This window comes from Vidua chalybeata, chromosome 12 (genome assembly GCF_026979565.1).
Source record: "Vidua chalybeata isolate OUT-0048 chromosome 12, bVidCha1 merged haplotype, whole genome shotgun sequence".
Classification (NCBI taxonomy): Eukaryota; Metazoa; Chordata; class Aves; order Passeriformes; family Viduidae; genus Vidua; species Vidua chalybeata.
This window is the reverse complement of record NC_071541.1, coordinates 4,807,707-4,831,974: the sequence shown is the minus strand read 5'-3', so window position 1 is coordinate 4,831,974 and position 24,268 is coordinate 4,807,707. Positions and strand designations below refer to the sequence as shown.

Below are 24,268 nucleotides of genomic sequence, written 5' to 3'. Positions count from 1 at the left end.
ATTTCTGTTCTATCAGAGGAAAATATCAATAAGCAACTAATGGAAATTCTCTTCTTGGAAAATAGTCCCTTCCTTAAAGACATTTGAAGGCTGAGGTGTAGCAAACAGCCTGTCTCCCTGTTTCACATCTTCATAAAGTTTGTGCCAGGGGCCTGCAGGCAACACAGTAAACTTTGTGTTTGAGACTACTTCTGACTTCCTCAGGCTGTGATTTCTCTGCTTGTTCTTTATTTTTTTCTATAGGTGTGTGGATTTCTTTTGGGGTTTTTTTGTGGATATGGGCAGCCCTGGGAGTAGTATTGTCAGGAAGAATTCATTCCAGTTTACCAATATCAGTGATCCAGAGTGCCATTGCCCTTAACCAGCATCTCTGTCCTGATAGCACCTAAGTGATAAACCTGCTTTTGGGGAGACAGCTTGTTTTTACTGGGGGGGGGGAAGACCTGCTGTTAGTTCTGCTACAGCCTCATGTGAAGTAGGGCTGTTCTGTGGAACAATGTTAACATTTCAGAAACTGCTTTAAAATTAATTATAATAGTGCTTTAAAGTTAACTTTGTCTTGTTAAACAGAAAATTCTGAGAAGTGAAACTTCTGTTTAAAAAATCGTGGCAATCATCTATATTATCATAAGTTACTGATTGAAAACTTGTCCATTGAGCTGTCCGAAAGCACTGTTTCTGTTGTAATAATTTGTATATTATACAGTTCTGCTTCCTGACTACCACCAAAACCATACTTTGCTGAGCTACCTGTGTCTCAAAGAAACAGTTTGTTTAGGGAGGGAATAAAATGGCCTTGAATGAGTCAGCACTTGTATGTAGCAATCGTAAGCCTTCCGTGCTCTTTGCTTTCCAAAAGGAAATGAATTCTGGACCACAGGCACCATTCATTGCAGGGAACTTAATGGGCTCCATTCACATGAAAGTTCATACATATATTCCTTAAGGCTTCAGCCCTGCGTGGTTTGCTGTGTAAAAGGAAAAATACCATTTAATCATGCTATTTCAGCTTTTCTAAAGAGTTTATCCTTTTCCTACACTGGCTTTTTGAGGGAAGGAGTGATTCCTTCTGCTCTGGAGTGCTGCTTATGCAATTAGTGGTCACTCTGTGCAAAGTGCCACTTCCTCTGTGGGTCACTGTTCCAAATTGCCTTCTGCCTTTCCCTGCAGTGTTTGATCTAAGACACGAGAAGAAAGCTTCCAGGCAGGGCTTCTGCAGGATTATCCTTAGAAAAAACCTTCTCTCTGAACTTGAACCTTCCCCAAGGAAATGTATTAATTCCATTTGTCTGCTTTGGTTAAAGGCTGCAAGGACTGAATTGGGTCTTGATGGCTCTGCATGATCTGAGCACAGAGTCTGGATGCTCCTCCCTGGGTGCAGAGTGAGGAATGTGCTGATTGCTACCGGAGCCAGGGAACAATGACAGAAAACTGTTAGAGGAACACTGTTCAACTTTGCATTTTCTTCTCTGGTAGCTGCAGTTCCAGAAAATATGCCCAGATAGCTATTGCTGTCAGCTGTATGTAGTCAATTGGCAACTTGATGGGGTAAATCAGAAGCAGCTTTGGCTGGTACTCAGTCATGGAATCCTGGAATGATTTGGGTTGGAAGGAACCTTAAACAACATCTAGTCCAACCTCACTGCCATAGAAAGGTGACCTTTAAAAAATCAATTTAGTGGTTTTGATTGCCTGGGTTGGTGTAGTCCTGCAGACATCTGTACCTGTGTCACAGGGAGCTGCTGTGGCAGGGCAAGAACAAGCAGTTGGATCTGCCCTGGAACCTTCTGGGGCTGACTCTGCCTTTAGAGTGGAGCAGCAACACAGTTTTGAATTCCCAGTTGCCCCCATGTATTACATATTAGCTTATTTTTGCTCAGTGCTGTTGATGAGTATTAATTAGATTCTTGTCAGAGGAAATTAAATCAGGAGATCTCATGTTATCCAGCCACTCGTGGGAGTTCAGTCTGTGAGAGCAGACTAGAGCTGGTCTGACACCAGTGGCTTGAAACACATCATAATGTTCTGAACCATTCACCTGTGAGTCCCACATCTCAGACCACCTTGCTGGCTGTGGTGCATGTACTGGCATCTCCTTGGCTGTTAAAATATCCTAAACTTTCACTTCTCATCTGTTCAAACTTCATTTAAAATAAACTCCACAGTGTGAGCTTATTTGTATTTTTAAAGCAAATTAAAAACAATTTGTTCCATCCTGTAGTGTTATGCTGAAATGGGTTTATACTTGGTTTAAATAAAGGCAAGGGAGATGGGGAAGTCTGTGTTAAGATCTAGTTAATCCCCATCTACTCTCTAATTACATCCCTAGCTCTAGCATCTTGCCTTGAATTGTGTTATGTTCCCATACAGTTTCTTGAGCAGCTAAAACCTTGTGTGTGTTGTCAATCGGTGATGCAAGGTATGTTGTGAAATGCATGTCATGATGTTTGTATTTTTCCGTGTTAAAAGGAGATGCATGTTTTTTTGCATAAATACAACTTTAGTGAAGGATGCTTTGCCTGTTTCCCTGTGTGAAAATCAAGCTGTTCTTGCAAAAGCACTTCAAGGGTTACACTACTTCAAGGGTCAAGTGCAGTTCAAAATAGGATTCTTCTGAGACCAAGCCTGCAGGCCCTGAATTTCTTTCTCAAAAGACATTTTGATCTTCTGACAAACTATTACTTCTGAATTTCTTGGTGCTTCATATTTGCAGCTAACTTTTGGAGAACTGGAATGATAACACACACTCTTCTTTGTGTTTTGTGAATGTGTCTCCCCTGGTGAGTCGATGGCTTTTGCTTTTTTGAAGTTCAGATGAAATCATTAAAAAGAGTTTTCTGTAAGATGTTTGGAAAGATGGAATTTTTCTGGTGTCATGTAATAAAATGTGTTTCCAGTCCTGCAGAAAGAGTCCTAACCCTTTACCTTGACAGGACTTCCCACAGGACAGAATCAAGAGCTTGTAGTCCCTTGCAAGCTGGAGGGTTTATATTTACTCACATGCTGCAAATGCTGCTCTGACAGGTTTGTGCATATGTTGGAAAAACACCATGGCAGAATTTCAGACTATCTCTTTATATAACCTGTTTTTCAGTCCTAAAATGTTTGTGATAAGGAACACGCTTATGCAACATCTGTTGAAGTAATGAACCTGAGTGCAGTTCTTTATTACAACTGCAATATAAACAGAGCTCCTCACAGCTGACTGGGGTTTTGTCCAGGATTTCACTCCTTCAGCTGATGGTCCTGCCAGCACCCCATCCTTTGGCCTCATCTAGGGTCATTTATATGGACAGCAGCTTCTCATTTCACAGGGTAAATAATTATTTACCTACCATATGTGAAATAACATGAGGAGGAGGGTTTTCAACAGCTCATCTCGGGAAGATGTGGAGGGGCAGGTGTGGGGAAGGTTAAAAAATTGGCCAAGGGGGATGTGTCTTGTTTTTGTAGGTATAAAATAGATTGTGATGTCATGGCTCCATGCATGTAAAGCTTGAGATCTTAAAGGGCTGAATTGTTGGCATCCTTGTTTAATAAATGAGCCTGTGTTACTCTTGATTTTTTTTGGGAGCCAGACGATAGCTACTGTGTCTGATTGTTGTGGGAATAAGATCATGGGGTGTAGAGGTGAGGTCATGCAGCCTAATGGCTCTTTGTCCTAAATATGTCTTTCTGTTACAGAATTATTATGGTGACATGCCTTTAGCTAAGAGATAACTAAAACACTAAATTCCATTGTGGTTTCTGGGTTTAAAATTAAGAGTGAAATAAACATACTTAATTTCTTACTCTTGTTACTTTTAATCTCTTGTGGTTGCTGTGATGTCTGCTCTGGCATCTACTTTGTGAGTGACATGTCAGAAAGAAAAGATCCGATGTTGCTTAATGAAAGTGTTGGACTTAAGCACTTTGATCCCAAGGAAGAGCCATCATCATTCAAAAGTAACCCTGGCAGTGTGGCTTTCAGTTTGAATGCTTTGTGTGGCATCAATTTGGCCCCCTGGGTTAACTCTCCTCCAGAGCGATGTCATGCTACTCCACGCAAGGAGTGACCCACCTTTGTGGCTTGCCAAAGTCCTCAAAAAAATCCCCGTTCTGGTATTTAGCAGAATGCTTCAGATCAGAGCCAGCTGGGTTTGCGTGAAGGTGACTTGGATTATCTTACCTTAGCGAACATGATGATCAAGCACTCTGAGGGACTGAAACTCTTTTATTATAACTCAGTAGGCTTTAATACAGTAATAAATAACATCACAGCTCGTTGAGCAGAAGGATAAAAATCAAGGAGTTCAGTGGTAAGCCAGCTTGCATTTCCTTCATGTAAGTGAAGTCAGCGATTTATTATTATTTTAGGCTGTGTCTAATGGTCATATTAGTGGTGTGAATAAAATGGATGTATCTGGAGTGCTTTATTCTTCTGCTTATTCGAGCCTTCCATATTGGGGCTGACATGAGTCATCATCAGCTGTAGGCAAAGTGGTATAGAGCCCAGCTAAGTCCTTCTAATTCATTATTAGCTGTAACATGTAGAAGCTCAGAGCATGTTACCAGTATAAAACTGGTTTGAATTAACACCATCTTCATTCTTTGCTGCTTCTGGTGGCTCTGTGTGTTTGCTGTAAAGGATATCCCCTCCAAACAGGTATGTTCCAGGACTGGTGACCTTTGTGCTTGTAGCCAGTGTGTTGCCAAGTGTTTTGTTAAAATAAATGGTCCTTTCAGAATGATTTTCACTCATATTTTGGGGTGCTTCTTCAAATGTTTTGGTAGGAAGACTTTCCAGTTGATGTTGAAAGCTGTTCCAGCAAGCACTGTTTGGGTTTTGGTGTGTTTGTATTTTCAAACATGTGGGGTCATGATTGGTGGCATGCTCTTGGTACGTGCTGTGTAAGCGACCTTGAGAGCAACCCAACATGTCCCGTGGAATTATGTGAACAATGAATGGAGCAGTCTTTCACTTGATCTTTTCCAGACAAGTAGGTCAGGAGTGTAGATGTCATTGGACAAGTAAGCAACAAGATGTGGAGGTTGGGCTTGATGACCTTTAAAGGTCCGTTCAACCCCAACTGACGTCCTGCTGATGTACAGTGTGTCCCCAAAAAGAGATTTTTTTTTCCTGTGATAACCCAAGAGTTTCATTTGAGTTTACAAATGGCTTTTATTTAAAAAAGAGAAGGATACAACTGTTTCTGTGTGTGGCATTTGGGTGTTTGATAGATTTTGATCTGGTGCCATCTTTACATCTCTTGTGTTTCAGTGCTGAATGTTGAAGTTTTGTAAATAAATACTTCAGTAGCCCACAAGCAATATTCTGAACACCAATTCATTCTCACAGGCTAATGCTGTGGATATGAAAGACTTGTAAATCAAGCTGTCTTCTTGCTTAGCCCCAAAATGCCAACAATTACACTCCTCAACAGTGGAAGTTATCTTGGTACAGATGTATGTCCATGTGCTATATATTTGAGCAACCCTTCACAAACCTTATGGTGACAAATGAGTCCAGGTTTGAGGGTATCAGGTTTTAAGATTTATGAAAGCAACAGGTCAGGTGCTTTTCCCACTCCTATACTTCTTATTTATGGTTTGGGCAAAATAGCCAATTTTAAGTTAATTTTCACCTGTGAAAATCAGTATTGGATTGTACATTAAGAGAAGATCATGCAGGGACAAAGCAGATTTACTGCATTAAAATTTTGAAGCTACTTGAATTTTATTTCTTAAAGTCTGGAAAAGCAAACAACCTGTGCCATTCTGCACATGGGTAACTCTACATCTCTAGGAAGATGATAAGAAGTTTCATTTAAAAGCATGTGCTGTGTCTCCTACTGTTTTAAGCTTAGCTGTGGTTACTTTTTACCCAACACCTTTTATAAAACTGGTTTCAATTTTCACCATTATTCATTTTGTACGAAAGATGCCATTATTTTTACCCAGTCCCATTTGTATTCTTCACATTTGACAAATGACTGATGCATGAGCAACCTGAGCAAAACAAGGTGTGGAGAAGGATGCCTCTTCTCCCTTGAGGAAACTGCATACTCAGGGCTTCTCAGGAGCTGAGGGAAAACTCTTGTTCCTTCTTTTTTATAGCAGAGTGCATGCTTTCTCATGTTTGGGCTTCAGAAATATACCCAGAATCTCCAAATCCTGTGCACATGTTGATGTGATTCAAGCAGCGCTCTGACCCATCAAGGGCCTTCTGGGCTGAGGATGGGCATTCTGCACCTCTTCCCTGCTGTGGGTAATGCAGTGAAGTCATTAAAACACCCATTTTTGCAGCTGTCTTACAGGCACTGAAGACTTGGGAGCTCCCATGCTCTGTCCCTCAGGTCCAGCAGGGATTACTGTGGGCTGGAACAGTGCCAGGGTCAGTCACCCCTGGGAAATGTCACTGACCTGCCCAGGCTGCCAGTGCGTGACTGCCACTCCGAGCTGGCCTGGCCAACGCCGTGCTTGGCAACCCCTGAAGGAAGATAAGGTTTGACAAATTCTTTTACCCCTCTAATGTGACTCTTTCAAACCAGTAGTGATCTGTGTTAGAGTGCTCTGGTAAATCTTGTGTTGGTGCTGCTTGGGCTGCAGCAAAGGTGAAGGATTGTTCTCGGACTGTGGAAAGCTTTGCAAGGGGAAGCTGGCAGAAGAGGTGGCTTCAGACCATCTGCCTGAACTGGTTTTGGGCTTTCAGGCAGCTGAAATATCTGTAGTCCTATGACTCTGCTCCCTCTTGAATTCACGTCTCTATGCCAAGTCTTGCAAGAGATTTTTGGAAGCAACTTTATGTCTATCTTTGACAGTTCCTGTGAGGAGGAGTCATCGGTGTCCTACTGTCAGTAATCTCAAACCCTCTAGTGCTGATGCAAGTGCTGCTCAGCTTCCTTCTGAGAGAGGTGGCAGAAGTGGACCTAAACATGTGGTGCTTGAATTAAGCTTTTCACCGTGGTAGTACCATAACTCAAACTTGTGTGTCAGATGTAGTTGTGTGGCTGCTGTTGCTGCCTGTGAAGTCAAAATACTCTCTGAAGCACCCCTGGGGTAGGTAAAATCATTGCAAAATACTTGTGCCTGACATTTTATGGAGTCAGTTGCTTGTCTGTACTAAAATGTTGCAGTGTTTTTTGGTATCTTCTCAGAAACTGTATAAAATAAAAATTTATGGCATGTGTGTTGGGAAGTAGACAGCTGAAATGTTGGTTTCCTAACAGAAGCAGGACGTCAAAGGACCTAATTCTGACTGAAAGCCACACTTGTAGAATGGCAGCCAGCAGGCCACTTACATGCAAATGACATCAATTCCTATCTCCCTGAGTACATTTGGCTAAACTCTCTTTAATTTCCTTAGATACCATTGTCATGTGCTTCTATAGCTAAAGCACAGTTTTTAAATGCTAATCTACAAAAACTTTATTCTTGTTTGCTTCGTGGCTTTCCCTTGGATGAAAAATCACATTACACAGAGGAATTTTTGGTGATGGACTAAACAATCCCTGGTTGTGTAAATGATGATAATTCTGTACAATGTGCCTTTTCTTTTTCATAACTTTGTGCTTGAAGATGAGTGTTGGAGTCACTTACTTAGACTGTAATCATGATGCCAGATCTTAAATAACTTTCTCCTATCTGCTTTGGTTTGCAAGTTCAGAGGGATTTGGGGTGAATTAGGAAACCAGAGAGTTTTGTTTGGTAACTGATACAGTTTCCTTGTGTTTGCTGTGTCCTAAGGTGAAATGATGGAATCATTTGGATTCACCATATATATTCACATATATAACTTGGAATCACCGTAGTTCACCATGGTTGTCATTCCCCAGTCAGTACAAGTTACTTTTTATCTTTTTCTTGCTCTTGGGCTTTCTGGTCAGTGTTGTTCTGGCCATTTCTCCTGGGTAATGGGCTAAAAGAAAGGGGATGAAATGTACTTTAGAAAATTTGGCATTAAGGGGAGAATGGCAGCTGGAGAAGTTACTGAAAAGGTTTATCTACTACTAAATTCACAGTTGGCCCTATGGGGAATCACAATCCAACCAACTTAATTTCGATGACATTGTAAATGAGGTGGCTGTTCCATCTTGAGGGACTGGGAAGGTCTCAGCAAGAGGACTGAACTTCTCATGTGAAGCTACTTCAGGCCACTGATGTCCATAGGGGCGGAAATGTGATGTTGTTTTTTAATGTTTGAATGCAGCATGTGAGAAGATGTCTTTGAGGATGAGTTAAAGCAATGTCTGGTAATTTGGATTGCTCCAAGTTTTGTGGTAGGAGGGTACTTCCTGCCATTGCAGTGAAACACATGATCAATATTTAATGGAGTTAATTGAAGGGGTTTTGTGGTCTTTAGGATTTTCAGACTTAGTGACCAACCTATGGTGAATATGATTTTACAGATTAACAGAATCTTGAACCTACTGGAAAACTTAACGGGAATAAATCACTCTTACTGTAAGTGGCACTAATTGATTATCTTTCTCAGATACCATTCTCCTCAATTTTTTTCCCTAGTGACAAAGAACAGACGCTTATTTATACAGCTCCCTGTTTTTTATTCAAAGTCCTAGAAAATAACTTGTTCCTGCTGTTGTTGGGTTTTTATACTTGGAAGGGATAGGTTGAAGCAGCTTTGAAGCCCAGGACTAGCATGGTTAACAGGCATGGTTGTGCAGTGGACACAGCTGAAGCCTGGAGCCCTTGCAGAACACATCAGTGGATGTGATTTTGTATCGTTTTTCTTTGGGTACCATTAATTGTTAAATGAGACAGAATTTTAACCTTTCTTAAAAATCCCATGACATTTAGCTGTCTAGGCAACAAAAAGTTCTATTGAACTGAGAAAACTGATCCAAAAGTATTTTACTTGTAATTGTAAGCTGTAAGTCCTAAGGCAATTTACTTGAAACAAATGGTCTTTTTAATTAAAAAAAGAAAAAAAAAAGGGGGGGGGAGTGGGGTGGGGAGAAGAGTCTTCCTCCCCCTTGAATTCACTGTCTTCTGAACATCTCTGGTATGTCCCTGCTTAAATAAAGCATTGAGAGCATCAGCTTTACTGTCACAGGAAGCTTCAGAGATATTTTTGGTGAGAAAAATTTTCTGTGTGATTTTGGGAACATGAATATGCTCCTTCCCAACTTGTGGTGGCCAGAACAGTGGGGCAGCCTGGAGGTGCTGTCATTGTAATGGCCATCGGTCACTTGTGTTGCACCAACAGAGGATTTTGGGGCATCTTCAGCTTTGCTTTGGAAGCAGAAGTACTTGGAGATGAGACAGGTAAGACGATGTGATTTGAAGTAGTAACTGCAATGGGAAAAGCAATTCTTGGTGTTCCACCTTCAAGAAATACTCTCAGCACAAGACCCGCTGGGTTTTTGCTTGCTTCCAGAAGTTACCCATTGCAGAGAAATCAAACCTGTGCAAGGACAAATTCAGGAGTGTATCAGTAACCCAGACCAACTGACTTCATCCAGATGTACCAGAGACTCAAAGCTTGAGACTACAGCAATTAATTGCCAACCAGCTATGGTTGAACTTGATAGTCTTAAAGGTCTTTTCCAACCTAAATATTTCTATGATTCTATGACCTTGAAGCTTTCCTAGAGGACGAGTGGTAGTAACGCCACAGTTCATTAAATATTTTTATTCTGGTGTAAATCCCCTTAGTTTTTATTGTTAGCCATTTAATTTCTGGATTACACTGTGCAAAACACATTTCCCAAGCCATTAGGCTGCCCTGGCCTGTGCCTGCCCATGAGTGAGCTCTCCTGGGTGCCTCTCCAGAAGGAATTGGGTTACTGCAGCACTATTCCAAGTTCTTGCCATCATTAGCAAGTCATTAGTAAATTAAGTCTGAGTGATTCTCATCAAGACTGGACAGAAGGAGCAAGTATCAGCAATATTGTTTCAGTTGTTTGTGTTGGCTTCATGCAGAGGAACTACTTGAGCCCTGTGCTTTGTGCTTAAGCACACAGCTATGCTTCATGTTTAAATTCCTGAGTCCTTGATCACTTTACAGGAAATATTTTTACTTTTGGAAACTGAAGGAAGCATGTGGGTCTACTCAGAGGTTCTGTCACTGATGTGTAATATAATGTGGATTTTGAAGAATGTCATCTGAAGTACACCTAAAATTCCCACTGATATGGTGTGTGTGCTTAAAGCTAGTGAAAGCCATTGATTAAATGTTTGCTTGATTGATATCAGACCCAAGGACTGGGAAATCTGCTCTATTTATATGGGTTATTACTTCTCATAATGTGGAAGAAAACAGGCAGTTGCTCAGGTACTTGAAGTGGATGCATGCACTGGAATTAGCAGTCAGATTTCAAGATGACTGAAGGTATGAGAAAGCCTTTCCCTTGCTTTAGATAATGTTCTCCAGGGTATTCCAAAGTGTGAGAGATGAGTGCTGAGTAGTCAGGGTGGCTCCACCCAACACTTTTCTAGCCCAGCTCAACCTTGTAGGCCTAAGCTGGGTTACACATGGGTGCAGTCAAGTTGATTTCTTTCTACTGCCTTTCTCTGCTTCATCTGAAGAAAAAAGATCCTCCTCAGTGCCCGCATGGCAAGAGCAGATGGAGCTTGAGTGGCTGACAGAGAGACTCAGTGCAGGAGTCTGATGCTGGGGCCAGCCCGTGGAGATGCTGCTGAGCTGGCATTCAAGACTCTTCTGGAACTGAACCAGTTTTGGGGCTCTATTTCTAAGGCAGTGTTTTACTCTTGTAGCCAAATTCTTGTTACTATGCTGTGATAAATTTAGGTTTTTTGCCATCTTAGCTCATTCCTGAAGTACTACAGATGATGATAATAATTCTTACATTACTTCTTGATTGTCAATACCAAAATGCTCAAAAACCAATGTTCTACTCAATTGAATAACAGTGTACAGCAAAACTTTGGTTGAGATTGCTGGAGATAGATGGTTGGAGATCCAGAGGGTTTGGTTTCAAATGGGTTTATTTTTCCTTTCATGTCCTTATTCAGTCACATTTCTTAGGAAGTGTATCCAAACCAATAATTTGTCATCTTGCACTTTGTGTCTCATGAATTTGGACAAACAACAGGAACTATTCTTTGCCCAAAATGCTAGAAGGGGCTGAGAACCAAAATTAGATCCTAAGTCAAAGCTTTTATTCACGGTTTCAAGTTCAGGGTAGTGGAATTTAATTGTAGGGTTTTTGGGTTTTTTTGCAACACTTTGCTCATGAGATATTTTGTTAAAACGGAAGAGTGTTTTATGACTTATCTACAGAGTGACTCTGAGGCATCTTGGGAAGTTTGCCCAAGAAGGCACATTTAGGTTGTCTTTGATGTAGAATCTGCAGAACAGATTCTACATCATGCTCTAGGACAAAGACAAATTCTAAACAAACAACGTGGAGTCCATTAGGGTAGTTCCCACCAGATTTCCATGATGGAACTCCTAAGGAAACTCAAGAGAGCAGCCAGTGACAAAACAGAGAATCAAAGTCTTCTTCGTGTCATTTTGGAGCAACTTAATGACAAAAAGGCAGTTCACTGTGTTCTTTGGTTCATGACTAGACTTGTGTGAGCTTGTGACACGTGAAATCAGAATTTGCCTTCCCTGTCATGCTGAGGGCAGCGCAGGCCATTAAAAAAAATAATTGAGTAGCAAAATAAAATATTTTAATGTAGAATGGCACAACAAAATCACAGGGAGAGTATGTTCTTGTGAAATAAGTTTGTATTTTGCCAACAAAAATCCTGTCAGGCAGTGTGTGTCTCAAAAGTTGACATGTAGTGGATTCAGTTAAATATGTTGGTATATATTATAAATAACGTAGTATTTGGTGATACAGGGTTGAGATGTGGATTTTGGAACTTTGCTGGTGTCTCTCCTGGGAGTGTGAAGGGTGGACAGGCAGTGGGCAGAGAGGAGAGACTTTGCTCCATCCTGGGATGGAGAACAGCAGAGGTACCTGATGCCTGCGGAGGAAAAGGAATGTGCAGATTCTGTCAGGCAGTTAGGGATTGGTTTTAAAATAACATATTCAAAGAGAAGTGTTATGAAAAACACTTGTTTACTGACAACTTCATCTTCTTAGAAGATGAAAATTTAGTGAAAAATAGACTTACCTGGATTGTGTCGCTCTTAACACTGATGATAGGAAAATTGATAATGCAATTTGGGACTGACAAAGTAAGTGCTGTACTTATCACAGGACAGTGATGTCTATTGATACAGTTCAACAAAGCAGATTAAACTTTCTAGAAATGCTATCCTGTTGTGCTTCCCTGTAAGCTGAGACTTCAGAAAATAATGCCAGTTGGACAGTTTTTATATGTTTGAGTACCTTCAAGGAGCTGGATAGAAAGAAAAAGTTCTGGAAGGTGTAGGGACTGTGCCCAAGTGCAGTTGGAACATGCATTAGTCCTTTGTCAGCCATTCCTGAATGGGAAAACTTCTTGCAACTCTAGATTGAGACAGAATTAATGGCTTTGAAGCACCAGGGAAGCTGAGGATGGGATAAAGCTTTTTCAAGTGCTTCACGTTCCGCTGCAGGTCCTGGGTTGTGCTGGGAAGCTGAAGACAGGACTGCAGAGCCCTGTGGGTTTATCCAGGGCACCCACTGCCAGGGAATATGTGTTGGACTCATAGGGCATTTATTCAGTTATTTCTTACTCTGTACTTAAAAACTTTTAACCTTACTGCTAAAGAAAACTACCATTGTGTGTTAGTACGACTGGAACGAAAGCTGAATAGCGAGTTAGCCTTGAGCGAACTGTCAATCTGACTTTGATAGCCCATCGCTTAAAAGGTCCTTTTATGTTTATGGAAAAGCATGACATCAAAGCCAGGGGGGAAAAAAATACCACTACTTAGAGCTTAACTTCAACTTGCATAACTTCCAAGAAGAGGCCTTGTGTGAACTGTTTGTCCACTTGCGTGGCTAATTAGCATAGGTTACTAAAAGTCTGAGCAGTGGCCATCAAGTTTCTTCTGCTCTTCTGGGGTTCACTGTGCTTCCATATGTGGATCCCTCAAACTGGAGTAGCATAGACAGAGGATATTGCAGTTGCTTCTTTTGCAATCTCTAGGTAGCATGCTGGAAATGCTTGAGTATAACCATTATCAGGTGAGTTGTTGTTGGAGACTTACTTTAAAAACTGTTGCTAAGAAGGTGTACAGTGTACAGGAAAGCCTTTTCCTCTGGTGTCTTGGGTGCTTTATTTAATTTCTTTCATTCCAATAAGTGAGGGCCATGCATGATCTTGTAACAGCAAAAGTCACTTTAATGGAATTGTTCTAAAGCAAAATAACTTCTCAGCATGTTGCCATATTTTGGGTTGATTTCTAGCTTCCGATAATAATGTTAATGATCAATGAAAGATAACAAAGAGTTTCCAGGATATGGTGGGAAATTTTAATGGGAAAAAAAATGGCCTTTTGTCTCTTGCTTATTTAGAGTGTGCAACAGTTTTTCAGTATGAAGATTTTCATATTTTGTATGTAAAAAATTCCTAAGTACTGAGAAGCTTATCTTAAATACAAAAATAGCTGTTGCTGACGACAGTGATTGATCTGAACTGAAACACTTCTTTTCTTGCATCTTATTTGCATGATGTGTTTATAAACAGGCTGTCTTATTTGTATATGATTTAGGCTGTATATCTGAGGTATAAATAATCTGTAGGCAGAAAAAGGTGTCTTTGTTTCTTCGTTTATTTTAACCAAGGTATTAATTAAAAAAAAAAAAACCCAAACACTCAAAACCTAAACAACCTTTATATCTTTTATATCTCCGTTATTTGATACTAGATTAAGGATAGCAATCCATACTTCTTGATTTTAATTGTTAGCTACTAACAAGTAAAATGAATTCTGTCGTACAAGTAATTTCTCCATATTTTAGTGAAAACTAAATGTCACATAGCTGAAGGTCTGAACTTAGAACTGACTGTTCTGGAGTGTCTGTATCAACTGAAAACCCGAGCACTGGTCTTAAGTGAGAAATCTCATGTTGTAGAAAAATAGCTGGAACTTCTTGGTGTACTGATAGTAATTCAGCTGTTGAAGGACCAAATCATAAACTGATTTCTCGGCACCAAATGCAAGTTAGTGAAGCAGTGTGGACTTTCTTGGAGTTGTACAGGTTTGTGTTTTGTCACATAGCTGGTCCTTATGTCACGAATCTGTAGCTCAGATCCATAGCACCTGCAGTGATGTTGTAAAACAATAAAACCCTTTTATCCTTTTCAAATTGTGTCGTACAGGTGCAGACTCACCTTGAGAATCCAACCAAGTACCACATTCAGCAGGCCCAGCGGCAGCAGGTAAAGCAGTACCTCTCTACCACTCTAGCAAATAAACATGCCAACCAAGCCCTGAGCTTGCCATGTCCAAACCAGCCTGGGGACCATGTCATGCCACCTGGGACGGGGAGCAGCGCGCCCAACAGCCCCATGGCTATGCTCACCCTCAACTCCAACTGTGAGAAAGAGGTAAGAGCTCTCCTGTTTGTGTTTTCAGTAAAACAGAGCTGTCATCTGCTTTAATTAAGTTGTTTTAAAACCGTATTTGCTCACTGTTAAGATGTTCTGTTTATCTTTTCTGTTCGTTGTGAAAATGTAACTGCTACCTCTGTGTCTGCCTGATTAATAGATGTTTTTGGCAAAAAGCCCATGTCCCTCTAGCTTCCTCTTGTTTGAACCATTTTAGCTAGTTTATACTTACTAAAACTACTTTTCTTGTTTCCCACCCTGTTGCTTGATGCACACAGTGAATAATTGACCTTTGGAGAATACAAAGCAGCTTTGTAAGCTGTAGCTTTCTGGAATAATGTTATTTATGGCTTGTTCATCTAGAAAGTACAAAGAGCATAGCAAAAATAACTGAAAAAATACAGAGCTATTTTGAGATATTTTAGGTATTTTTATGGTAAAATTTGAGCAAGTTTCCTGCATAGCTGGAAGGCCAGATTATCCCAGCTAATATGCCCTAAAATGTTACTGATTGCTGTTCCAGTGCTGCAAATATAAGACTTCAATGGCCTATGTCTAGAAGTCCTTTGCAACTTTGTCTTAATCTTCAGTGGCAAAAACTGAGTTAGATGTTACATGTGTTCTCAGGCTCCAAAGGAAAAATGGTTGGGAAGATATTAACAAACATAAGAATCATGTCAGAATTTTTGTAACATAAAAAGTAGGAGGCAATTGTGGAGTCCCTCCCTCATTCCCCATTCAAGATTCTGTGCCAGATTTTTAGTACAGATGCATTCCATGAGCAAAATATTACACAGCTTGGAGAAACAGTTATTACAGAACATATTTTGCACATGCAAGGGTAAAACTTGTGCTCCATAGTTTTGAAAGAAATGAAAATGAGATATTTCCATCCTATTGTCCCAGCTGTACCCAAACACTTTTTTTCTTGAGGATATTTACAGCTTCACTTTGCTGTGTCATCGGGGACATGTGTGCATGACACTATTTCATTCGTGCTCTTTTTGAGGCTGAGACTGTGCCATGAACTCAGATCCATGCTTTGCTTTTTCTTCTTTTTTTTTTCTTTTCTTTTTTTTATTTCTTTTTTTCTTTTTTGTTTTCTTTTTTTTTTTTCTTTTTATATCTGCAGGGATTTTATAAATTTGAAGAGCAAAGCAGGGTTGAGAGTGAGTGCCCGGCTCTGAATACACACTCACGAGCATCATGCATGCAGGTACTGGATGACACAGGAGGTGGAGCACAGGTCCCCTTTCTCATGAGCATGTTTCTTTCCATGATATGTTGAAAAATAAACTTACCCCACAGTGACTTTAAGAAGTTGAATATAAGATGTATTTAAGGTACAATACAGCAATGTTGTTTATTAGCATTGGTGTCAAAAGCACATGAAGGTACCTGGAAAAGGCTCATGCTGTTCTAGTACAGTAATGCCATAGCAGAAGAACACATCAACCATTTAAGGTCTTGCATCAGGAAGTGTTTTCTAACTGGATTTTCCAAGACTGCATGGATGTGGTTTTGCCCTGATAATCCACATGTCCACATTTCTATGCAGGTCACACTTGTGCTTTAAAAAATTATATGAGAAGGCTTTAATCTGTCTGTGGTAATTCATCCTCAGTAATCACACTTTTATATTTTCATTCTTTTTCTTAAAACGAAGGGGTTTTTATTTCTTACCAGAATCAGTAACAAGACTTCGGGTATGGGCTGTAACTGTTAGTTCCTTTCTTGCCCTCACTTCCAGTCAGTGTAATTTGTTGTGATCACACTTTCTGGAGCTGATGAAAAAATCCCATGTACTGCTACTTTTACCATCTCCATTATGCATTGATTTGGTAGATCTCTGTTATTTAAGCTCCGTTTTTATAATGAGCAAAAAGGAAATAGTCCTGTCCTGAAATAGTCAATCCTGCTGGACAGTTTGGGGCACGTGTGTGGGTGCTGTGAAGGGCTGTTTCCTCCTGCCTGTGCAGGAGCTTATGGAGGCACCTTCCAGCTCAGCCCCTGAAAGGAGGTGTTTTGTACCACCTAAAACCAGCTCTGAGCTGCCCCTGGGTGGTGCTTCCTGGGAGGGTGTATGAGGGACACAAATCCAATGGATTCTGCTCTCGGGGGCCAGCAGCAAATCTTTGCTCCCTCTCCTTCCCTGCAGGTGTCCAGGGCTCAGTGTTCCTGCCTGTGCCCAGGTTTTGTTCCCATTTTATGGAGGGGAGGCAGCAGTGCTGCAGTGGGGAGAGGGAGTTGTGTCCTTAGAGTCACTTATTCCACGGGCAGCTTCCTCCTCCACTGCTGCAGGAGGAACAGTGTGTCCGTGGGCAGGTGGTGCAGGGTAGCTGCTGGTGGGAGGAGGGGGTTGGACCATGAATCCTCAGCTCTGCCATGACCTGAGTATCCTGCCAGGACAGCAGGAGTCACAGCTGAAGGATTGCCCTGCTGCACAGGCACCTCTGCTGTGTGGCTGAGGTGCTTTGTCAGGCTCCCGTGTCCCAGTGATTCTGATAACTGTTCTGTTTCTCTTTGTCCACCTCTCTGCTACAGATGGATGATGTGATTGATGACATCATTAGTTTGGAGTCCAGTTATAATGAAGAAATCCTCGGCTTGGTGGACCCAGCCCTGCAAATGGCAAACACGGTACGATGGACCTTTCCTTCTGCTTTCCCTGTTAAGTCTAACTGGTTTTCCTTGAGAGGAGCCAAAACTGCAGCAGGACTTTTCTTCCTTGCAATTAAGTAGTTATTGCATTGTTCTACAGAGAGTAATTAGTTTTCCTTTGAAGAGTTTAAGGTGATACAGTTGCAGTGAAAAGCGTGAATGTAAAAATACAAGCTGGAGTCAGGTCGAGAGAATACAAAGGACAATTTTACTTTTCTGATTTCCAAGATTGCAACAGAGGAGTAAACTGTGCTACTGGGAGTAGCTTGTTCCCACTGATATTGAAGATTGTCATGGACTTTATCCTGGGCTTCAAAAAAGAAGGAACCTCTGGCATCCCAGGTTCCTGAATGTTGTCATATTCAAGTAAGAAATTGTCTGCTGTGTGTTAGCATCCCTATCCAGAGACACTTTCTGTTATCTCTAACATCACAGCTTTATCTCTGCCTGATTTCAAGTGCGGAGAAGTCCCCAGCTAGACGGCAGCAAAGATGTTACAGAATTTAGCAGGAGGGGAAAAAAAAAATTAAAAAAGCAATCTTCCAAACAAACAAAGGGGAAGAAAGAAAGAAGGTTGAAAACTGAACAGGGCAGGGGACATGGGAAGCCTGTGATAAAAGCCAAAAACACAGAGGTGCAGAAGGCGCTGAGGGAAAGCACAGGTGTCATCCAAGTGGCTCTTTTAGTTTGGTTCACATTGCTTTGAGAAATAATATAATCATGCTTCTGGCATAATCTGGTTTTGATCTTCTGTGGAGGGTAGCTCCAGTGAATTTTTTGCCTTAGGCTTAAGTGCTGTTAGATCTGGCTGAGTAGATGTCTGCCAGTGCTGGCGTCTGTTTCTGTTTCATCTGGTGCCAAAATTTACAGCTTACCACAGAGCATTGATTTTGTGGCATAGGTTTGCATTTGCTGACAGTAGTTGTCTGATGTGCTGTTAACCTGGTCCTGTGCTCCCACAGATTCCCACAGCCCTCTCAGAGATGTGGTGGATGACGCAGGAAGCGGCCCACCAGCTTCCCTTGCTAAATGGTGCCCTTTGAGCACACAGGGAAATAGCTGCACGGTCCTGGTGGAGAGAATAAATTTTCCTTTAATCTAAGATGACTTGCAAAGTGCAGCTGTCCTGGAATTTGAGAGAAAACCTCAAGAAGCTGGCAAAAGATAGCTTTCAAAAAGTTAAATCTGTTTTTCAATTTATCTTTTTTTTTTCTTTTCATTGAGGGATGTGGTTCTTCTGGAGTCCTTTCTCTGAAGTACCATTGGATTGGGACACATTAATTCAGAAGGGGCTTGGATATCTTTATGCTGCTCTTCTTTTCTCGTTTCACAGGGACCCCAGAGGGGCTCTTTGCTTCCAAACAGGGATAGAAGGATACTCTGCACTCTCTTGGTGCAAGGAGCCCCTGTAGTCAATGTTTAGGGTAGTCTGTATCCCTCCTGAGCTTTGCTGTGCTTGCTGCATGGCAAGAAGCCTTGTAAAGACTGCCTGATCTGCATTTACTGTGGAATTTCAGAATTTTCCCACTCTGTGTGGTGGAATCTGAAAAATAAGGATATGAAACAGTGAAATTAAGACTTCTTTACTGATAAGTTTAAATAAGTGGAGGAAAAAAGCATATTTCAGTCTCTGAATCAGCCTCGTACCAATCCTGAAGAGATGGAAATTGAACCATGTTTCTCAACAATCGGTTTTGGGAGAAAAAACAAGCCAGACACTTTTCTTTTGGGACAGGACTTAGCTCTTAAAACATGCAACATGTTATTAATAAGGAATTAATGCCTACAGACTGAGCTAAGTCGAGGTAGGAGAAATCAAGAGAGGAAATGGTCTCTAAAGAGACACAAGCTATAAATAGCTGTGCTGAGTCTGTGACAAAGGCAGTTGTTGTTCCATAACCAACAAAGAACAAAAGGACCAGTTTGTTACAGTTGGTAACAGTACTTAATTGATAAGCAAAATCAGAGATTTCTGTGCACACCAAGCTAAGGGAGTTTCCAAGTACCTTGAATTGAAAGTGGCCCATTGCAGTCAACTGCTTGTGAGAGTGTTTGTCAGCTTTGGTGTTTGGTGGAATAATATCTGTGGTGGCAAGTATCACAAAATGGTAACTAGTTTATAGAGAAGGTTTTCTGCCTGTCACCTGCTAATTGAATTAATGAGTACTATGTAAAGTGCTCTGGTGGAGATGACAATTAATTCATCCAGCTAATCAACTCCAGCCAGAGCCTGGCATGGAGAGCTCTGTCAATAGGTATAGCTCCACTTCTAAATGTGGCTTTCTTCTGGAATTTAAACTCCACAGTAGAGGAGTTTTGTCACAGGGGCTGCTGCTAAGCATATGCTTGTAGGTCAGGGAACATCACAATACATTGTGGGCTGCACAAGCTGGGGTGCAGAACCCATTCCAGTGTGTGCTGGTACCTTAGAAACAGCCTTGTTGATCACACAGCTGATGTCTCTGTGATTTTAGACAGAATGTGGGTGCTTGTTTTGTTGGAGTAGTGGAGGAGAAATGAAAGCCTCAGACTCCCCTGAATGTACACTATGATGAATCTGCAGTAATAATTACCATATTTCAAATTTGTTATATAAAAGCCATTATTAGGAAAAAAAAAAGAAGCAGATGCAAAGTGATAGGAAGATTTTAATTTGTTTTACTTCTTGTTTGTGCAATTTGTGATGCCAAGACCTTGAAATATGAAATCTCCCAAGTGAAAGCATTTTCAACCGTGCTGTTTCAATGATGATAACATGCTAAACCTGGCATAAGCCACCCTTCCTTCATTTACTTTTTGGAAGAGTAAAGGTGGATGATCTGGCTGGTGCTGTATTTAAATTCCTTCTTAGCCAGAAATAGCTAAGAAAGCTGTAAGGAAAATCATATTTAGGTTGGAAACATGCTAGAATTTGAAGAAGACAGGGAAGGAGCTTCCTTAGCTCCAGAAAATTCCATGTCTTTCTCAAGTTTGAGATTCCAGCTTCCCTATGAAATGGCTGTGGAAGTTTTGATATTTTCCCATCTTGTACTTGAGGATGGTGGTGAAAGGCTCGACTGTCTTAGAGCCAAAATGTTTCCCAACAATGTGTATTTTTTCCAGTTTCTTCAAATAAGAAACAATTGAAATAGACGCCCAGGTGTCACTGCAATGGGCACATAATAAACTCCTTTTGGGTTTTTTTTGCCCCATTTAAGTCTAGTGGCTGCTTTTGTGTGCTCACCACACTGCTGTCTTGTGCATCTCAAGCCAATGTCCTCAGCACAGGGGTCCTCTGCCCTTTCCCAGTTCCCTAAACCCTGCACTAATGATTATTGGGTTTACCTTAGTCAGTTGATTTTATTCCTCTGGGAACTGTTATAAAACTCTGAACTGAGGATGTGCCTCAATTTTAACTTATCTTTAGCTGCATTTTAAGTGACATGGCCCAGAGTGTTGCATGCACTTTATGTTTTTGGAAATGAATTAGTGTAAGTTAGTCCCAGAGATGTGACCTGCGGCCATCCTGGAGAAAAGACTTCTCAGGGACTCATACTGAGCATGGACCATGTGTAGGAAAATGTTACAACTGAAGCTTTGACCTGTGGAGTTTGGATGCTGGGGAAAGTGGTCAAAGAAAGAAGCTGGTTGGGCTCTTTGCTCATGGATCACTGATTTAAGTGGAGATTGTTGGCATCTCCTTCCCCCTAATGTGAATTTCTCTGATAAGCATTCCTGTGGACAGCTTTAGCAACCATGCACATGTGCATGTTCAGCAGTTGCTGCCTGTCTTCTCTGTCCCCTTTTGTGATCATTGCTCACTTTGGTCCTGTTTATCAACGTGGAAATCTGGCTCAGTGTTTGACACCCTTGAGGAAAAAAAAAATCAGTCACCAACTGTTGTAACAATCAGGGTCCATGTTGCAGTAAGGAAAGCAGCTTGGTGTTCTCTATGTTTCATTACAACCTGACTATTTTACCCAGACTTTGAGATACCAGTTTGAGATTTCTAACAAAAAATCTTTTTTATTTCTAAACTCCCTGAAGTTCCTAATTAGATTTCACATGTCTCGTTATGAACTTCAAGTCCTTGGGCTACAAACAAGGTCTTTGTGCTCTCCCCATGCTTAGGAGCATGAATAGGAGAAGCACATCCAAGTCAGAAGGGTGTGTGACGCTCTTGCTGTGTCGGTGTCAGGGATGTGTTTGGGGGACCCAAAGACACAAGGGTCAGCCTTGTAGAGCAGTGAGATTGAGTAGCCACCCTGGCACTAATGTGGGCAGGTCACAACCAGCACAGCTGTGACCTGAGCAGCACTATAAGATCTTCCTTTTTTTCCTTTTTTCTTTTTAAATAAGGCTGACTCATAGTGAGCATTCCAGTTGCATTTATTCCTCTGCCTCTTAAAGTTTGAGGCTTTGTTGTTTGAGACTTTGGTTTTGTTGTTGGCCATTATCTGTTCTCAACAACCATCAGCATGGCTTCTAGCTGGTGGTATTTTGCATATCCACTCCGGTTTAATCTGCTTCCATATGGCAGAGAAATTTTCTTAGGTCCCAGTCTGGCAAGGCCCATCAGTAGGAGTTTAATAGTCCTGGCTGTGACTCACTGCATTGTATTCACCAGCATTATTTACATGGGTGTAAAGTTAATACCTACTCTAATCTCTGCAGGATCAGTGTCTTGGAGGGATTGGTTTTCTTTGCAGCAGTGATGATTAGTGTTGCCACTCAGATAAGATACCTGAGTGGTTTATACCTGTCTTTTCAAAACCAAATAAGAGATGGGTAAAATAATCCACTCAGGATATTTGCAAGCTTCTTTAAATATGTTTCAATATAAAGGGATAGCTTTGATAGATCTCATTGAAACACTGTCCTATTTCTGTATAAATCTACTTGTTTAAATGCCTAAATAAACACAGCAGAGTGAACAAGTAATTGAGGAAACTTACTGTAAAAATAATCTTCCTCCTACTGGTGCGTGTTCTTGTTATGTAAGGCGAAAAACAAAGTAAACTGAAATGTTTTCTGTGTAGGTAGCTTTCAAATCACATGAAAAATGTGATTAATTAATACAGTGTTCTTCTTCCAGCATGTGACAACTTGCAAAGTGCTTCCACTCACATATCCCTGGAAAAAGTGGGGGGGTTTCTCTGGAAGAGTTCTGTAGGCTCTTTCAGATATGAGAGAAGTTTAAGGGATATATATGTAATAGTATTAATGAAAAATAAGGAGCAACAGTGCAGCAATATCATCAGCATTTACCTCTTTTGTTACCTCTTAATATTTTAAATCTGCATACTTTTGAGGAGAGAGAACAGAATTTTCCCAGTGTAGATGTTTAATCTCTCATGCCCATGAATATTTGTGGATTTTGCTGACCTTCTTGCAGGCTCTGTTTGCACTTGGAAAAGAGCACAGATTACTTGGCATATCCTGACTCTGTTCTTCTGTACAAAGGCATTCATAAAGGCAAACCAAATGATCCTTTTCCTTGTTTATCTTTTCCAGTTGCCTGTGTCTGGCAATTTGATTGACCTTTATGGCAACCAAAGCATGCCTCCTCCAGGACTAAACATCAGCAACTCATGTCCAGCTAATCTTCCTAATATAAAAAGGGAGCTCACAGGTAAATACATCTAAAATATCACATTGGAGTAATAGTATCATTTGAATTCAGGTGATACTGGACATAATTTCTGTTATGAGAAAGAATATATGGGTGGACAGTTACTTTCAGCCTGTGTTCCTGTGTGGGTGCATGTGTGTTCACTGTCACAAGTTCATATAAAGTCCTTAATTGTTACAGTCACACCTGCACTGTCTTGTGTTCCAGGAAGCTTCCATGCATGTTTTCTAGAGCTGTTTTCTAGTCTGGGCTTACTGTTTGCTCTATCAACAGCAAACTTTAACAACTTCACATCTGGAGTCTCTGTGGGATTCATGTCGAGGAGTGATACACATTGGGGCTTTACTTCAGTAGGGGAGGGCAGTAATGAACAAATAACCTGTTATAATGTGAAGTCTGGGCATGTAGATCCTTTAAAATGTAAAAATAGGCACTTGGGGGTTTGGAATTTGATGATCTTTAAGGTCCCTTTCTACCCAAGCCATTCTGTGATCCATGAATATGCATCACTAAATTAAGATGAAAATGAAATGTTCCTTAAAATTTTATGCCAGTTCCTGCAGCAATGCTCTGAACAAGCTGTGGGAGGCAGGGGCAGGAGAGTGCAACACTAAAAACCTCTTTTTCTCAAGCACATGTGTACAGGAGCAAGATAGTTTGAAGCAAATAATAAGTTTCATATTCACAGGCATGTTTTATTTCTGCTCACTTGGAAGGATATAACCACACATAGGGCACATATACAAAGCGTGGTTGTCTGTAGGCTGAACAATGGAGATCCACTCTAGAACTGATGGCAAAATCATATTAATGCCCAGAAATGCCTATTCTTAAGCCCAACAGAGAGTCACTGACCATGCAGTAGGGTAGGGGCCTGGTTTCCTTCTTGTCTGTCATCTTTCTGGGTTTCTGTTGTGAAAACTCACAGGCTGACTCAGTTGCAAAGCAGGTTCTGGGCAGAAATTAGTTTAAGCAGAGCAGTTTTAATAGGCCAGGAGGAAATGCCACCTCTCTGAGCCAGCAGATATTTGCATTTATAGGACAGCACAGAATTTGAACTCAGCACCAAAAAAAGACACACAGAGCACACAAAGATTTGTGGCTGCTAGAAAAAAGCAGCTTGTACAGAGCTGGAACTGTCTAAGAGGAGGGTGTGAAGGGAGGAGAGCTACTCAAAGTCCTGCATTACAGGCAGTTTTGTTGCCCCAAGTATAGAAAGCTCCAGGGGCTGTAGGCTGCAAACTCAGCCCAGCTTGGATGTGCAGACTGGTGGGTTTTCTGCAGGTGCTTGTGTCAGGCTTCAGGCCAAGAATGCAGAAAGAGATGGGAAATTGTGAGTGAAGTGATCTTTTTTAAGTCTTCAATACATCAAATACATCAAAACAGAACTGAAATAAGTTCAATGTCTATATGCTACACTTTCCTGTACACAGAATTAATTTAGGTGAGTCTTTTTCTGATCAAAATAAAGTCATACAGGAAAGAAACTTACTGGCTACAGTGAGGGATTATTTTCACAATGGAATGTGTGATAAAAGATGA

The 24,268-nt window shown here is 41.0% G+C and overlaps 1 protein-coding gene across 10 annotated transcripts in view; it reads left to right on the top strand.

Annotated features, from left to right (window-relative positions):
* Window positions 1-24,268, top strand: part of MITF (melanocyte inducing transcription factor) — a 99,651-nt gene that overhangs the window by 65,868 nt on the left and 9,515 nt on the right. For 5 of the 10 annotated variants that reach the window (XM_053953556.1, XM_053953548.1, XM_053953557.1 and 2 more), the window contains 4 exons: window positions 14,227-14,454; window positions 15,587-15,670; window positions 16,999-17,094; window positions 22,609-22,726. In XM_053953556.1, coding sequence (XP_053809531.1) covers window positions 14,227-14,454; window positions 15,587-15,670; window positions 16,999-17,094; window positions 22,609-22,726 — 526 coding nt within the window. Of the gene's footprint in view, window positions 1-13,024; window positions 13,089-14,226; window positions 14,455-15,586; window positions 15,671-16,998; window positions 17,095-22,608; window positions 22,727-24,268 lie in introns of those variants that run through there. The other 5 variants (XM_053953554.1, XM_053953553.1, XM_053953549.1 and 2 more) reach the window with 3 other exon arrangements.